General features: G+C 39.1%; 1 protein-coding gene across 1 annotated transcript in view; it reads right to left on the bottom strand.

Annotated features, from left to right (window-relative positions):
* stk11.L (serine/threonine kinase 11 L homeolog) overlaps positions 1-17,599 on the bottom strand; it is a gene marked incomplete at its 5' end in the record, with an annotated part of 31,533 nt that extends 13,934 nt beyond the window's left edge. Inside the window, 6 exon segments of the mRNA NM_001090289.1 lie at positions 4,621-4,748; positions 5,973-6,109; positions 6,191-6,323; positions 6,919-7,008; positions 9,245-9,328; positions 17,155-17,599. Of these exon segments, the coding sequence (NP_001083758.1) occupies positions 4,621-4,748; positions 5,973-6,109; positions 6,191-6,323; positions 6,919-7,008; positions 9,245-9,328; positions 17,155-17,453 (871 nt within the window).
* Positions 17,600-18,013: the final 414 nt, after the last annotated feature.

Here is an 18,013-nt window from a genome sequence, read left to right on the forward strand (position 1 = left end):
ATCCCATGACTTGGGGCAGCTGGGAAATTGACAATATGTCTAGCCCCATGTCAGATTTCAAAATCGAATATAAAAAATTTTGAGAAATGGATTTCAATTCAGAATTCTGCTGGAGCAGCTCTATTAACTGATTCATTTTGAAAACATTTTTTTTTCCCATGACAGTATCCCTTTAACACATTTTATACTTTTCAGGGTAAGGCCACACTGGGCATTTTGGTCGCCTGGCGACTAATCACCTCGTCTTTGCGGCGACCCATCTCCCCAAATGCCTTCCCTCACTCTGCTCCGGCTAAAATGAAAAAATAATCGCACTAATCGCACACGGCGGTTCATTTTCCAAAGTCTCCGTGTGTGATTAGCGCCGGCATTTTTTCATTTTAGCCGGCGCTAAGGGAATGTAAGGGGAGTGAGGGAATGTGGTTGGGGAGATTGGTCGCCGCAAAGGACGAGGCGATTAGTCGCTAGGCGACCAAATCTCCCCAAAACGCCCAGTGTGGCCTTACCCTTAAACTCTAACTTTTAATCTAAGTATTAATACAATGGAAAGTTTCTATCTCACAAAACTGTGTAGCCTCAAATCATGATTTTTTTCTACAACCTACTTAGCGCTACATGGCATGGACCAGGAAGCTCATACCATGACGCAAGCAGAGAAACTTGTGGCAAAAAGTTTCGGCTGGTAATTTTAAGAACCAAAATTCTATTTTTTAAATGGGTGGTTCACGTTTAAAGGAGAAGGAAAGGCTTGGGCACCCCAAGTAATTATATATACTTACCTGAAACCCCCAGGTCGGTGCTCCTATCAGCATAAAACTGCAGCGGCCCGGGGTTATACCAGTGAGCACCACAGAGCTATTCTCTTCCGTATTCCTCTTTTATCGCTCGGCTGCGCATGCGCATTAGAACGAACAGCCGAACTTTAACTAAAAAGTCGGCTATTTCGTTCAACTGTGCATTCGTCTGCCCCAGTAAATTTTAAAAACGAAAAAGCGGGAAGAGGTCTCTCTGTGGTGCTCACTGGAATAACCCTGGACCAGTGCAGTTTTCTGCCACACATACATATATACACACACACGACAACGCATTGACTACTATCTGGGTCCTACGCATTTGTAGTTTCTGTTTCTTTTCAATGATAGTCATCAATATTAGTGATGCTTTGCACAAAAATGAATAGCTACCTCTGAACACATTTACTCTTTCCCTGATAATTACGCGCATAGTCTTACAACTTCACACAGTAGGATGAACAGAGAAACAAGAAGTACAACTGCTACATTAGCTTCACAGGCTAAGGATTATGGTACAAATGTACTAATATTTACTTGCAGTCCTTACAAGCAAGGGCAAAACAAATCACCCATCCATGGAGAAGCATGCTTTATTTGTTTAAATAATGGGTATACTGTCCCTTTAAAGGAGAACTAAACCCTGAAAATGAATATGGCCAAAAATGCCATATTTTATATACTGCACTTCTAGCACCAGCCTAAAGTTTCACCTTCTCAATAGTAGCAATGATCCAGGGCTTCAAACTTGTCACAGGGGGTCACCATCTTCGAAAGTGTCTGCGACACTCACATGCTCAGTGGGCTCTGAGCAGCTGTTGAGAAGCTAAGCTTAGTTGCAGGTAGGGTTGCTACCTTTTCTGGAAGTAAAATACTGCCCAGGTGGCTGTATATTGTGAGTGGGTCCCTAAGCTCAGTAAGTGATAGCAGCACAGAGCATGTGCAGTGAATCTGCAGAAAAGAAGATGGGGAGCTACTGGGGCATCTTCGGAGACACAGATCTTCCCTGTTAAACGGCTGTAGTTGCCTTGGGCTGGTACAGAAACCCAAAACATACAGTTAGGTCCATAAATATTTGTTTTTTCTAATTTTAGTTCTGTACATTACCACAATGAATTTTAAATGAAACAACTAAGATGCAGTTGAACTGCAGACTTTCAGTTTTAATTCAGCGGGTTGAACAAAAAGATTGCATAAACATGTGAGGAACTAAAGCCTTTTTCTTTTTTTTCTTTTTTTTTAAAACAATCACTTCATTTCATGGGCATAAAAGTAATTGGACAATTGACTATTGACTATTACATGGACAGGTGTATGCAATTCCTTTGTTATTTCATTATCAATGAAGCAGATAAAAGCCCTGGAGTTGATTTGAGGGGGGTGCTTGTCGGTGTAAGATTCTGCTGTGAACAGACAACATGCGGTCAAAGGAGCTCTCCATGCAGGTGAAACAAGCCATCCTTAAGCTGCAAAAACAGAAAAAAACCCACACGAGAAATTGCTACAATATTACTAGTGGCAAAATCTACAGTTTGGTACAGAAAGAAAGAAAGAAAGAAAGAAAGAAAGAAAGAAAGAAAGAAAGAAAGAAAGAAAGAAAGAAAGAAAGAAAGAAAGAAAGAAAGGGTGAACTCAGCAACACAAAGACCTGGACTTCCACAGAAGACAACAATGGTGGATGATCGCTTGATCATTTCCATGGTCAAGAGAAACCCCTTCACAACAGCCAAACAAGTGAACACCACTCTCCAGGAGGTAGGCGTAACCAAGTCCAAGTCTACCATAAAGAGAAGACTGCATGAAAGTAAATACAGAGAGTGCAAGAATAGGAAGGCTATATTGGACTTTGCTAAAAAAAAAAAACATCTAAAAAAAGCCAGCACAGTGCTGGAAAAACATTCTTTGGACAGATGAAATAAAGATCAACCTCTACCAGAATGATGGCAAGAAAAAAACATGGAGAAGGTGTGGAACAGCTCATGATCCAAAGCATACCACATCTTCTATAAAACATGGAGGAGGCAGTGTGATGGCTTGGGCGTGCATGGCTGCCAGTGGCACAGGGACACTAGTGTTTATCCATGATGTGACACAGGACAGAAGCAGCCGAATGAATTCTGAGGTGTTCAGAGAGACTGTCTGCTCAAATCCAGCTAAATGCAGTCAAATTGGTTGGGAGGCATTTCATAATACAGATAGTCAATGACCCAAAACATACACCCAAAGCAAACCAGGAGTTTATTAAAGCAAAAAAGTGGAATATTCTTGAATGGCCAAGTCAGTCACCTGATCTGAACCCAATTGAGCATGAATTTCATTTGTTGAAGACTAAATTTTGGACAGAAAGGCCCCCAAACAAACCGCAACTGAAAGCCGCTCCAGTAAAGGCCTGGCAGAGCATTAAAAAGGAGGAAACCCAGAATCTGGTGATGTCCATGAGTTCAAGACTTCAGGCTGTCATTGCCAGCAAAGGGTTTTCAACCAAGTATTAGAAATTAACATTTTATTTTTAGTTTTTTAATTTATCCAATTACTTTTGAGCCCCTAAAATTAAGTGATTGTGTTAAAAAAAAAAAAAAAAGCTTTAGTTCCTCACGTTTTTATGCAATCTTTTTGTTCACCCCACTGAATTAAAACTGAAAGTCTGCAGTTCAACTGCATCCGAGTTGTTTCATTTAAAATTCATTGTGGTAATGTACAGAACCAAAATTAGAAAAAAAAAAGTCTGTCCAAATATTTATGGACCTAACTGTAGTGTAAAACATTTCTGAAACCACCATTGCTTATCTCTGTAAGCCATTTTTTCAGCAGAAGTCAAAGGACTTCAATGCAAAGAGTTTTCCAGCAAGTGACATGTTTTCAATTAATAGCCTATCGACGGAGATGGGGTGAGGGTATACTACGTATACACAAAACAGTTTATGTGAAACTTTCATTTAATCTTTATGGTAATATTATGCAATGGTAGTATATCCATTTAATAAATATAAAGAGTTAATTATTCAGCAAGCTTCCCTTCCTGGGACTATTCTTCTGTTAGGTATATGGTATGTGGTGTGCTCTTCACCAGCATTTTTCAGGGAACAGAGAAGCACCTAAACACACCAGTGTAGCATGCCATTTATTTAAATGAAATCTGCCTTTTACCTGCAGTGACAGGAGGATGACCCTTAAATGCAAGGTTTCTGGATAAATTCCCTTATCACCACTAGTGATGTGCACATTCCAACTAAATGTCAAGCTGCATGAGAGCTTCTTGGTTCGCTGAAAAATGCCAGTAGAAAATACACTTAATATTGAATAGATTAATAAGGATAATATGCTGCACATATTCAGCTTTACTTTCACACTAGACATGGAATTGGCACAGAAAAGTATAAGAAAAAGGCATGGGCCAAGACAGACATTTAGAGACAGAAAGAAATACATTTCCACTAGGGATGCACATAATCTACTATTTTGGATTCGGCCGAACCCCGGAAACCTTCGAGAAAGATTCGGCCAAATACCAAACCAAATTTGCATATGCAAATTAGGGCTGGGAAGGGGAAAACATTGTTTACTTCCTTGTTTTAAGACAAAAAGTCACGTGATTTCTCTCCCCGCCCCTAATTTGTATATGCAAATTTGGATTCAGATTCGGTTCGGCTAGGCAGAAGGATTCGGCCGAATCCCGAACCGAATTTCCACTAAACTTTATATATAAGCATTATATAATTAGGCAATATCACAGTACTACTACTGTTTTTTATTTTCTTTCTCCCCTATTTCTGCCTTCTTAAAACATTTTTTTTTTTTTTTTTTTAAGATCTCCTTATCCCTCTCTCACCTCTTAACAAGTCAGACAGCAAGGGTCCACATTCCTCTGGGATGGAGTAGTCTCCCTTTCCAATGTTTTCAAACAATTTATATATATTGTCCCCCTCGAATGGGTACAGTCCTGTGGTAATATTATACCTATGCAGGGACAAATATTTGTTTATAGTGAACTTTGTTACATATAAATGAAACAGTCAAGAAATCATTTAAATCCCCCCTTGTTCACCTTTAAGTTAACTTTAATTATGTTATAGAATGGCCAATTATAAGCAACTTTTCAATTGGTCATTTTTTTTTATAGGTTTTTAATTATTTGCCTTGACTCCATCTAAATAACTGCTCTGTAAGCTAGAATATTACTGTTATTGCTACTATATGTTACTCATCTTTCTATTCAGGCTCTCTCCTATTACATTCTCTTATTCAGATGAATGCATGGTTGCTAGGGTAATGTGGATCCTAGCATCCAGATTGTTGAAATTGTAATTTGGAGAGTTCCTGAAAAAAAAGCTAAATAACAAAAACCGGAAATAATAAAAAATTAAAACAGTTACAAATTGTCTCATAATATCACTCTCTATATCATACTAAAAGTTAATTTAAAGGTGAACAACCCTTTTAATAAACATGCTGAGATAAGAAAAAGATCGCCACATTTTTGGATAGCAGATATTTACGAATTCAACCCGTGGGCCAAGTGACACATAAGCAGGGTCGAATTGGGGGGCCTGCAGTCCCCCCTTCTGTCCTCCAGCCCACTTGCACGAATGCGCCGTGTGCACTCAAAAGACACGACCGAGGGCCCCTAACTTCCAGTCCCCTGCGCACATCCATAAACACGCCATGTGCGTGCGGAAGACGCACATGCGCAGAAGACGCGCCACGGCAACAGCTTTATCTTTTCTGGGGGAGCAGAGCTGGGGCAGCGGGTCTGGGCCGACAGGGGCCCATGTGGGCTGGAGCCCACTGGGTTATTTCCCGGTGTCCCGCCGGCCCAGTCCATAAGAGATTTGGAAGGGATACAAAATCCTGTACCGGTAATTTCTGTAGTGGCCAATGACCTTCCACTGGTGTAGATGAAAGGCTTCAGTAGACTGGATTTTGAGTCAGACAAAAAAAACTATTTGATGGGATTGCACAACTGTATTTCACAATGCCATGTCAAAGAGTGTCCAAACAGTCAGTCTGGTCCCTTGACCAGCTTTGTTTTTATTAATATATTATTTTATTAATAGTACACAGCAAAATTCTGAAAAAAAAGCACCAAATATTTTCTAACAAAACAGGTGGTGGCATAATGGCTGTTTTCCACAGGAACTGTGCTAGGTGAATGCAGATAGATGATAAAGGCTCGTTACTCACAGCGTTACTCCTGCTGACCAGATGTCCACTTTGAACCCTGAGAAGGTGTCCAGGCCATTGGCAATCTCTGGAGGCTGGAAAGCTGGAGATCCCTGGCTGGTCCTACAAGTATCACCTTCAGCAAATGGGTGTAAAGCCTGCAAAAGTGAAAAACTTTTTTACCTTATCGCCGAACGTCCAAATATTTAAGATTTTTTTAATAATCCATAATTACATACCTCTGCCACCCCCAGGTCTGAGATTTTGAGTGTCCCGTCTGTTGTTAGCAGCAAATTCCCTGGTTTAATGTCTTTGTGGACAATTCCCTGACTGTGAAGGTATTCTAGACCATCAATAAGTTGGCAAAAATAACTATAGAGCAAAAGAAGTTAGAGTCAAGAGGGTCGTTCACCTTTATTATTGAATTATTTGCCTTCCTCTTCTGCCTATTTCCAGCTGTTGGTGTTTATGGTTATTACTTTTTATTCATTATATTTTCTACTCCAGTTATTTTCCTACTCATGTCCCAGTCGGTCAACCACCACTGCCTAATTTCTAGGGTAACTTGATCCCTAGCAACCAGATAGCTAGCTGTTAAAATGTCAAATTGAAGAGTTACTGGAAAAAAAAAAAGTTAAATAATTTCTTAAAAAATTACCAACTGGAAATGTCTCAGAATTTCATGATCTATCATACTTAATTCTTATTAAGTATGAAGTAGATGACCTACACCTTTAGAGTGGTGGCACAGCTATTTGGGGAGATAAGTCGCCCAGCGAAAATCTCCTCTTCTTCGGGCGACTAATGAAGAAGAGAAAAGATTAGAATGGCTGAATAAAATCATTGTGGGTAAAGAATAGTGGCATTCCACAGAGTAAGTAAACTATTTTGCGACATAATTTAAAAGTAGAATATATTTACTAGCGATTGCCATATTGTGCTTTGCAAAAAGAGATATTATACATACCCGTGGGCTTGAAAAACAGGGAAGTGTTTGTCCTGCACACTGTCCAGCATCTCCTGCATCCCACAAACACAATATTCCATCACCATATACGTATAGCAGTGGTTAAGGAAAACACACCTTACATGTATGGCAGAGATACTGAAAATTGGGGCAGCATCAATGTTATCATAATAATATGTTATCATAATTATTCTAAATCACTGTAAACCTGATTTCAATATGCAATAAAAAAAAGAAGAAACTGCAATACAGACATATAATTAAACAGCCATTAATTATATAGTGTTGCAGAATGCTGGTGCTTTATAAACAAATGTAAAGTTCAACACGCATAACACCAAGCAAACACTTCCTTATCTAGAACATGGTACTCTATATATGTGGCATCACCCTGACAGCAGAGTGTGAACAAAAGCAGCAGTCAAATTTCAGTGTTATGCCAGAGCAGGAGGGGACAGAAACTTAGCCCATGTTGAAAAAAACTGGATTCATAGACTTGACATTGTTACCCAAAGGGATTTGAACGTGATTCTCCTCAGTTTTTCTGTAACTTCATTGAGATTCATTGGGTTATACACTGATCTATTGAGTACTGTATGTTGCCACTGCTGCAATCAGCATGCGACCTATTCTTGAGACAATAAATTATATTTCCGCATGGGCATTTGCCTCTATTTAGGCTCTATATTGGTCGACATAAAATGGTTCACACTCTTCTCTTTTCACACCTTTTTGTTTTCCATATTGCTTTTTTTTTTTTTATTATGCTCCTGTTGCACTTTTTGTTTCTATTGGGGGATCAAGTAGATGAGACTTTTTGCTGCATAACACAGTCAACCCACGTTGGTGCAGCCATATGTAGTGAGTGTTAAGCCCTCTATCCCTATTAAGTGACAGAGCGTCTCCCTAGGGTTGCAAGTTTTACCACCATACTTGTATAGCTATAGGGCAACTGTGCACAGCAATCTAGTGTTTCTCATGATGGTGCAGTTGGCCCATGACTGAGGTTGAATGAGCTTTTGCTGCGCACACACGTTACCTGTGCCTTTCTAAGATTACCTAAGTACTGGATAGCATGACAGGTTTTGGTCAGCCTACCAGAGTTCAGGCGATGTATGCTTTGCAAGGCAACGTTGCTGCTTTTGTTTGTACTGTCAGGGTGATATAGGTGTTTAAACTATAATGCTCAACATGCATAACACCAAGCAAACGTGTCTCCCTTGCCCACACATGGCTGTTTTAAATCACAGCAGTCAGTGGTCTCAGTAGCAATTTTAACGTTTTACATTTTTAGCGTGAAGTGCATCTAGCGGTTTGTATATTGGCATGCTTCTCTGGACACATTGGGTTGGGGTTTCTTGTCCTCCACATACTGTCATGTACTTGTCTTCAGTCTGATATCAATCACGATGCACCTATTAGCCTGTTCTTTCTATAGATGCCACTTGTTGGCACTTCTGGTAACCCTTCATACGTCTGTGTTTTTCATCTGTATTACTCTGAGTACAACTGATCTCACAGTTTGGTCTCTGATCATCTTTATTTTATGGATTTTTAAAGGTTTATTTGCTTATTAGTTTTAATTTACTTTCCATAGAGCTTAAGGGGTTTCCTTTGGTGCTTTTCTGCCTTGGAAAGATTAAGGGTTTGCACTGATCACAATCCTGTCCCTAAAGCCCTGAAGAAAATAACCGTGCTGAGATTGAAACTTGGACATTTTGTTTTTTGCGTATTAAAAAACAATGAGCTTGTGAAGTGAGAAACATTTTGTTTTTACTCTGTTTACATGCACCCAGGCAAGATGTTTTTTGAGTGAGAGATCCCTGATAATACTAAGCACCCAGGTTACTGACTGTCTGTGGAGTACACCTATATATTATGTGGAAAAAAGTATAAACTGGCACACTTGCATTTGTACAATATGCAAAAAGGATATTTAATTTAATGTTCTGGTGCCAAACTAGTACCTCCGTCAGAGAACACTGTCCTGGTTTGGGACAGAAATGTAAAATAAAATCTCCTTTTTGCATTTTTAACAAAACCTGAGTGTGCCAATTTATGTTTATTGCCATATATTAATAATTTGTGGATTGAAACAAAAGCATGAAATGAGTTCCTTAAGCACAGTTTGTAATATAGAAAGCTTTTCTAACAGATACCGTACTTCGGTGGAGACACCAAGTGGTTAATTGGGTGATACTGCAGTCACAATATCTTTTTCCATCTTTTTTTTCCTCTATATCTCAATATGAGAAAATTTCCCTTTCCAATACAGTAGCTTCTGTTGATCCATCTTCAGCATATCCCATGCAACAATCAAGGATATATTTTTTGCTTTTCTTCATTGTAGAGCACATCTACTAACTGGATAACATTCCGATGCCTCAAACGCCTCAGTAGTTGTATCTCCCTAAAGGAATAGGACAGGTTATCAATAGTCACCACATGAGCAATAAGATAGTAAGTACAATATCAAATCAGTCAACAAATAGATGTGGTTGAAAACTTTATCAAGATGTTTTGTCCCGCCAGCGTTCAGCCCTTCCCTACAGCACTGCAAGTACAAAGGGGATATATTTACTACGTGCCCTATGGAACATTGAACAATTGGGTAAATTGGCCTAATTTTAGCCACGTTTTTGACAGTTCAATTGTGGGGCTTAAATCCTTTTAAAGGCATAGTTCAAGTTAGAACTTACAGACAATATACTGGCTTTAAAGCTTAAATTTTGTTTTCTGGTTTCTAGGACACATTAACCCTAGCAATTTTGAAATCATAAAATGTAAACAAGGAGGGTCAAAATAGAAAGCTGAGCAATAAAACATAGGAATAATAAAAGAAATAGAGCCTTGGTTTAATGGCACATGCAACATATTGTCGCAGCAACAAAACACCAGAATATTTCCTGGACTTTTTTTTTCTTTTCAAAACTGACACATTGATCTAAACCAACTGTCATTGCCCCAAGTTGACCCCAAAAGTTATCTGCGTTAAACACATTCTTTGCCAATCTATGGGATTCATGCAGGCAATGGTACACTTTCTGTAAACAAACACCATTTTTGCAATCAATAGTGGGCAACCCATTCTTTCTGCCACGTGTACACGCGCAGAAATTTGATAACTGGACACAAAATCAAATTCTGTATCAAGTCATTATTGGGAACCACATTCATTATTTCAGTCTTTTCTATATTTTTTTTTTTTTAGCTCAACTACTACTCAATCTTCCCAATAAGAGCCTGGCAAACATTTGATCTGCAACTAAATAGACACAGGTTATCAGTTGGTTATCTTGGGTAAACTATGTAACAATAAACCAACTGTTTTAAATAAGCATGCTATTTTCTTCTCTCTTCTTTCTTTGACTTCTTCCCTTTCTTTCCTTTTATCTTCCTTTTTCCTTCATTGCCACATCAATACATACTGTAACGATAGCCGGAATTGTTACTTTAATTTGGCTAAAAAAAATGGAACTGTGACATCAGTAGACAAGATAAGTACCTATCATGACTGTAGAGAACATAACTAATTACTAGGGATGCACCGAATCCACTATTTTGGATTTGGCCGAAGCCCCGAATCCTTTGCAAAAGATTTGGCGAATACCGAACTTAATCCTAATTTGCGTATGCAAATTAGGGGTGCGAAGGGTAAAACACTTTTTACTTTCTTGTTTTGTGACAAAAAGTCACGCATTTGCCTCCCGCCCCTAATTTACATATGCAAATTAGGATTTGGTTCAACCGGGCAGAAAGATTCTGCCAAATCCAAATCCCGCTGAAAAAAGCCAAATCCTGAACTGAATCCTGGATTCGGTGCATCCCTACTAATGACTACCTTTTGGATTTTAAGCTCTTTTGGCCAGGGCCCTCTTTACCTTCTGTTGGTTATTTGCTTTTGTATGTATTGTTGTATGTTCAATGTATACACCTCTTTATTGCACAGCTCTGTGGAACTTGTTGTTGCTTTATAAATAATTTTTTTAAATAATAAAATAGTAATAATATCTATCTATCTATCTATCTATCTATCTATCATAATGTTGCTAAAAGTGGGAGAGCAAGAAATAATTTTCAGGGTTCTTCTACATAATGTTTTTTAGCAGCAGAGATCCTCTAATAGCAGCAATTACCCAAAAGCTGCTGTCCATATGAAGGACAGCCAATCTGGTCTGTGCCCTGGCCAACAGGGAAAGCGGGGAAGAGCAGGGTACGGTTAAGTTAGAATAGCCCCAAAAAGCTTTCTGAAGGGACACTGACACACTCTAAAACATTTATCATACCCTTATGTATGGGTATTGCTCAGGAATTCCCTGCTGCAAGTGGGGAGTCAATTTTAAATACTGCATTGCTCCCTGCAAGAACCAAAGTAACCAAAGTAAACAAAGAATGATTGTTTCCCCTCTTCCCCGAATTGTGTTTTCGATGAAAATTCAAGTTTTCTAGGGTTATTTTGGGTCAGAACTCACATTTTCAAGTTAAAACACTCACATTTTTTGAGTTTTTATTAAATAAAAAAAAATATTTCTTGATTTATTATAGGAGAAACACGGGTTGTGAATGTAATGAACGGAGCTCACCCTTCCTTGTGGCGTCTCGGCCGCAGCTCTCGCGATACTCCGGCAACTCCAAGCCGGTATTCACAAGGCAAAATCTGTGTATCGCTGTTCAGCGCTGGCCCGTCCCCATCAAGACTCGCCACACTTAATTCTTTGAAAAGCGGCTTTTATTCAGCTTGCATAAGTGATAACAGGCAGTGGGTAAGTGGTGCGAACTAACGCGTTTCGTGCCCTCTCTTATTGGCACTTCATCAGAGCACTCTGATGAAGTGCCAATAAGAGAGGGCACGAAACGCGTTAGTTCGCACCACTTACCCACTGCCTGTTATCACTTATGCAAGCTGAATAAAAGCCGCTTTTCAAAGAATTAAGTGTGGCGAGTCTTGAAGGGGACGGGCCAGCGCTGAACAGCGATACACAGATTTTGCCTTGATTTATTATACCCCGACCCAGGAAATAGCTCAAACCCAAAAATACATAATTTAAAGCCTGTCAAGGTCATGTAGAAGTCAATGGCAGAGGTCCCTTGAAACATTTGAAGATTTTAATAGCCTTCATTATGTTAGAGTTTTAAGGGTTTTGTCATTAAAGTCGATCAATTCAGGAGATTAAAGTTTTTTTTGCCGATAACGTGATTAATTAGAATTATTACTTTTTGAATTGAGTATTTTCCATTTGAGTTTTTTCTTAAAGGGATACTGTCATGGGAAAAAAAAATTTTTCAAAATGGATCAGTTAATAGTGCTGCTCCAGCAGAATTCTGCACTGAAATCCATTTCTCAAAAGAGCAAACAGATTTTTTTTATATTCAATTTTGAAATCTGACATGGGGCTAGACATTTTGTCAATTACCCAGCTGCCCCATGTCATGTGACTTGTGCCTGCACTTCAGGAGAGAAATACTTTCTGGCAGGCTGCTGTTTTTCCTTCTCAATGTAACTGAATGTGTCTCAGTGGGACATGGGTTTTTACTATTGAGTGTTGTTCTTAGATCTACCAGGCAGCTGTTATCTTGTGTTAGGGAGCTGTTATCTGGTTACATTCCCATTGTTCTTTTGTTTGGCTGCTGGGGGGGAAAAGGGAGGGGGGAGATATCACTCCAACTTGCAGTACAGAGTGATTGAAATTTATCAGAGCACAAGTCACATGACTTGGGGCAGCTGGGAAATTGACAAAATGTCTAGCCCCATGTCAGATTTCAAAATTGAATATAAAAAAATCTGTTTGCTCTTTTGAGAAATGGATTTCAGAGCAGAATTCTGCTGGAGCAGCACTATTAACTGATTCATTTTGAAAAAAAATTTTTTTCCCATGACAGTATCCCTTTAAATAAGAAAGTTATGAGTTCATTTGAGGTATAAAAAAACCCTAATTTTTATTTACCATTGAGGAATAACCCCCTTAGTGTCGTACTGGTGCCTGTGAAAAATGTTCTATTAAAGTGTGTAATACTGTGGCATGCTAAAGTGCATTAAAGTGCAAAACCATTTTTTTAACCAGACAAGCGAGTCACTGTATAAAAAAGTAGTGGCCATGGGCTGCCTAAAGAAAAGTACATGAGTGGTGAGGATGACCAACACCACCATTACAGAAAACAGTTCTCGAACAATAAAATTTATAGGACAACCTATAAAGGTTATGCACTTTGGCAAAAATAATATAAATGCAAGTCATACACTAAATGGCAGTGTGTTGGGAGTTTCCTTAAATGAGAAGGATCTAGGGATTTTTGTAGATAAGTTTTCTAATTCTGGGCAGTGTCATTCTGTGGCTACTAAAGCAAATAAAGTTCTGTCTTGTATAAAAAGGGCATTAACTCAAGGGATGAAAACATAATTATGCCTCTTTATAGGTCCCTGGTAAGGCCTCATCTGGAGTATGCAGTGCAGTTTTGGACTCCAGTCCTTAAGAAGGATATAAATGAGCTGGAGAGAGTGCAGAGACGTGCAACTAAATTGGTTAGAGGGATGAAAGACAAATAATGAGGGTAGACTGTCAAGGTTGGGGTTGTTTTCTCTGGAAAAAAGGCGCTTGCGAGGGGACATGATTACACTTGACAAGTACTTTAGAGGACATTATAGACAAATAGCATGGGACCTTTTTTACCCATAAAGTGGATCACCGTATCAGAGGCCACCCCTTTAGACTAGAAGAAAAGAACTTTCATTTGAAGCAACGTAGGGGGTTCTTCACAGTCAGGACAGTGAGGTTGTGGAATGCACTTCCGGGTGATGTTGTGATGGCTGATTCAGTTAATACCTTTAAGAATGGCTTGGATGATTTTTTGGACAGACATAATATCAAACGCTATTGTGATACTAAGCTCTATAGTTAGTATAGGTATGGGTATATAGAATTTAATTAAAAGTAGAGAGGGGTGTGTGTATGAATGCTGGGTTTTCATTTGGAGGTGCTTGTCAGGTGTTGTTGGGTTGTTTGATTAAGAAAACAGGCCACCGGGGATGCTTCCAGGAACCAAATCCTGGGGTTGTTCAAAACTATTAACCCAGGAAAGAGTCAAAGATTGCAAATGAACAGGTTACAACTAAAACTTAAAGGAACAGTTCAATGTGAAAATAAAAACTGTGTAAATAGATAGGCTGTGCAAAATAAAAAATGTTTCTAATATAGTTAGTTAGACAAATATGTAATATATAAAGGTTGGAGTGAACAGATGTATAATAAAACAGCCAGAATCCAACTTCCTGCTTTTCAGCTCTATAACTCTGAGCTAGTTAGCGACTTGAAGGGGGGCCACATGGTACATTTCTGTCCAGTGAGTTTGCAATTGATCCTCAGCATTCAGCTCAGATTCAAAAGCAACAGATATGACCCATGTGGACACCACTCAAGTCTCTGATTGGTTACTGCCTGGTAGTCAGGGTAACCAGTCAGTGTAAACCAAGAGAGCTGAAAAGCAGGAAGTAGTGTCCTGACTGACATGTTATACATCAAATCACTCCAGCCTTTATACATTACATTTTTGGCTAACTAACTATATTAGAAACATTTTTTATTTTGCACAGCCTATCTATTTACCCAGTTTTTATTTTGACACTGAACAATTAGTTTAACAATCAAAAATACCAGAACAGTTAAACAATTCAATACAGTGCCTTCTTTAACTACTCTCTGGGTCATAGGGTTCCCTTAAAAGGGAAAACCCACGTATGCAGTCATTTTTATGGTTATTTCTGTTGGGGAGCATGTCAATAAGATATTGCCCATTCTGTACACTATATTGAGTGGAGATCTCGGGTGATAATACTACTTAGCTCCTGTTTGCCCAGTGGCCCGTAGGCGTTTCCCATATCCATTTATTTAGTTATTTACCCATCACAGTTCCTGTTTTTTTTTCAAAAAGTATGAATACGTGCCATCTTCTATGCTGCAATCCAGCTGGTTAACAGTTCTTCTCTTTCTGCATCATTTCAAATTCTGGCAAGGAAGGAGGGACTAAACACTGATGTTACAAATTGTAACAACTTCTCCACAGCTTATAGAAAGCATGCAGGAAATACATAACCCACAATGCATTGCACTGTGATGCTCTGTTCCTTATTGAAATCACATGTGCAGGGAATTGTGGGCTTTGAAGGATGGAGTCTAAGGACAGCTGGCTGTTGATACAAAGTAACAGTAGTCAGACAGATCAGCAGAAGGCTAGGCTTAGGGAACTGTCAGAAACCATAAAAAAACATGAAACGTTTGCATACTTTATAACTGATGACAAAGTTGCTTGAAATTATTTGCTTTTCAAAAAGTTATGTTTTTGTGGAGTTCCCCATTAAACTTCATCTTTGAGAAAAATGGTAATAAAAAAACAGAAAATAAATGAAAAAAAACTTGATTGCTGGCGAGCAATCTGAAAACAACTGAACTGAAAAAGTGTTTGGAAGGTGAACAATTTCTTTAAAACCCGAGATCTGAGAAAAAGGTATAAACACATTCTACATTTACAAATAACTTTAAAACCTCAGGATATTTTTAATTTAAAGTGGGTGGGAGGATGGGGATTGGAGTGTGCCGGGCCCTCTGAAGATTTTTTTGCATGGGGGCCGACGCCCCTCTAGTTACGCCACTGAGCATGCACTTTATAAACCAAGGCTAAATTGACTACTACTGCAAGTGGTTCGTTTTAGCGTTCAGTGGGGCTCATTTATCAACACTGGGCAAATTTGCCCATGGGCAGTTACCTATAGCAACCAATCAGTGATTAGCTTTTTAAATCCAGCTGCAAGTAGAACAATGAATGCAGCAATTTGATTGGTTGCCATGGGTTACTGCCCATGGGCAATTGTGCCCACTGTTGATAAATCACCCCGTGTCATAACCGACCAACTATTACAACTGATGAAAAATTAAACTAGAATTCGCTTCCACATGAATATGTTACATTATTACAGGAATGGGGCCTGTTATTCAGAATGCTCAAAACCTAGGGATTTCTGTATAAGAGGTATTTCTGTAATTGGGATCTCAATATCTTAATAAAATATTTAAACATTAAACCTAATAGAAATATTTCCATCTAATAAAGATGAATTATATCTTAGTTGGGATCAAGTACAAGGTACTGTTTTATAATTACAGAGGGAAAGTAAAACATTTTAAAACATATTAATTATTTAATTAAAATGGAGTCTATGGGAGAGGGCCTTCATTCCGATGTTGTAACTGGACTGCAAAAAAGCACCAAGTCTTTCATTAGACAGACATACAAAGGCATGTTTGTGTCAGGATTAAAGAAACGTACATTGTTTAAAGTCATGAAGCAAAGTTGAAATTGAATGCAATCTAAAACAAACAACTGCTGAATATTGCAGGAAAGCAAAGAAAACGTAATAATTTGGCTACTTGTCTAGTGATGCTATACTGTAATGTCACTGATCATGTTAAAGTGGACCAGCCACCCAGACATAAAAAGCTGTATAATAAAAGTCCATTTCAAATTAAACATGAAATCCAAATTTTTTTTTTATTTTAGTGTTCATAGCTTTTTGTAAAAATCTCAGCTGTCAATCAAATATTGCCTGCCCCTCCTCTATGCCTTATGCATAGAGGCGGGGCAAGCAAGATTCTGAGATGATGCAAGGATTGCCTTAATAACAGTGTCCACAAAATGGCTCCGGCTTGCTTGCTATAATTATGAGTTCCCAGACTGAAGGAAACAAGATTCAATGAATTTATATAGTGTAATTAAAGTTAATTTTGCTTGACTAAAATGATAAAATAGGATTTGGAATACTTTGACGGGTCCCCAGTAATCATAAAATGTATCTTTTTATTAATGTATCCCATTGTGCAGTTATGCCAGGAGACTTTTGCACATCTCATGTACATGGATAAAGGGAGAAATATGTCCCCTGAACCCGATGTACTAAGGAATGTTCCAATTGAAAGCATGTGGTTCTTTCTATAGGATGTGATGTAGAGATCATTGCAGATGCAGGCCTGCTTTCAAACTAACTTTTTGAAGTTTTTGATCCGAATTAATGACAGCAGCAAAGCTTGTTTGCAAAGGTTTATTATAGCTGACACAAGCTGTGTTGTGGTTTCTTAAACACAGGTCCAGATGATATGGAATACAGTCTCCTCGTATATAGCTCCTCACCTTTGGCAACCCTAATCAGTTTTAACAAAAACAAACTGGGGAGAGGAATAGAAAACTCACTTCTTGACATTTGCCTCTCCATTGGGAATCCTTCGCAGCTTCTTTTTTTTCAGGATTTTGACAGCACGGCGACACAGTGTGTCCGAGTCCAGCATTTCCTTTACTTTCCCATAAGAGCCCTCCCCGAGGAGATCCCCCATCAGATACTTCCCAACCAATTTGGCACGCTTGCGGCGAGGCTGATAAATCACTTCAGTGGAGTCAATGCGGTGAATGAAAGTGTCCATTCCTACTGACAGGTCTCCCAAAAAGCCAATCTCTTCTGACCCCTCTTCATCCATACTGGAAGGACACAGCATACCTCACAACAGGCCCACTTTTCCCGGGACAGGCCCGGGTTTCTTAACACAACCCGCAGTCCCGGTTCGCTGTTTAAAAGTCCCGCAGCCCCGTTAACGTTTAGCTCCTTGACTCCTGCCGGATAGCTAATCCAGCCGTCACAAATCTCATCTCGCGATACCTGTGATGTCACACTACACATATATGAGCGCGGGGACGCCACACGCAGGCGTCTTGGGGGAGGGACGCACAAGGGCGGAGTGCTTAAATGTCAGGCTAGGATAAGCGACTAAAGACAACAAGCCCTGTTCCTGTTTAGTGTCAGTTTTTACATACCTCCCAACTGTCCCTTTTTCAGAGGGACAGTCCCTCTTTTGACAGCTCAAACCGCAGTCCCTCATTTGTACTGGAAAGTCCCTCTTTTCTCTGCATTGAACAGCCAGAAAAAGAAACAAAGTTTCTCACTTAATTGGCTTTTAGCAGAGAGCCCAGAACAGCTAACAGGTGCAAATAAGATACTTTGTAACAATTTTGAGACACAAAAACACAGTTTAGATAAGGAGAAATATTTTCAAACTTT

This window comes from Xenopus laevis, chromosome 1L (assembly GCF_017654675.1).
Source record: "Xenopus laevis strain J_2021 chromosome 1L, Xenopus_laevis_v10.1, whole genome shotgun sequence".
In the NCBI taxonomy this organism is placed as follows: Eukaryota; Metazoa; Chordata; class Amphibia; order Anura; family Pipidae; genus Xenopus; species Xenopus laevis.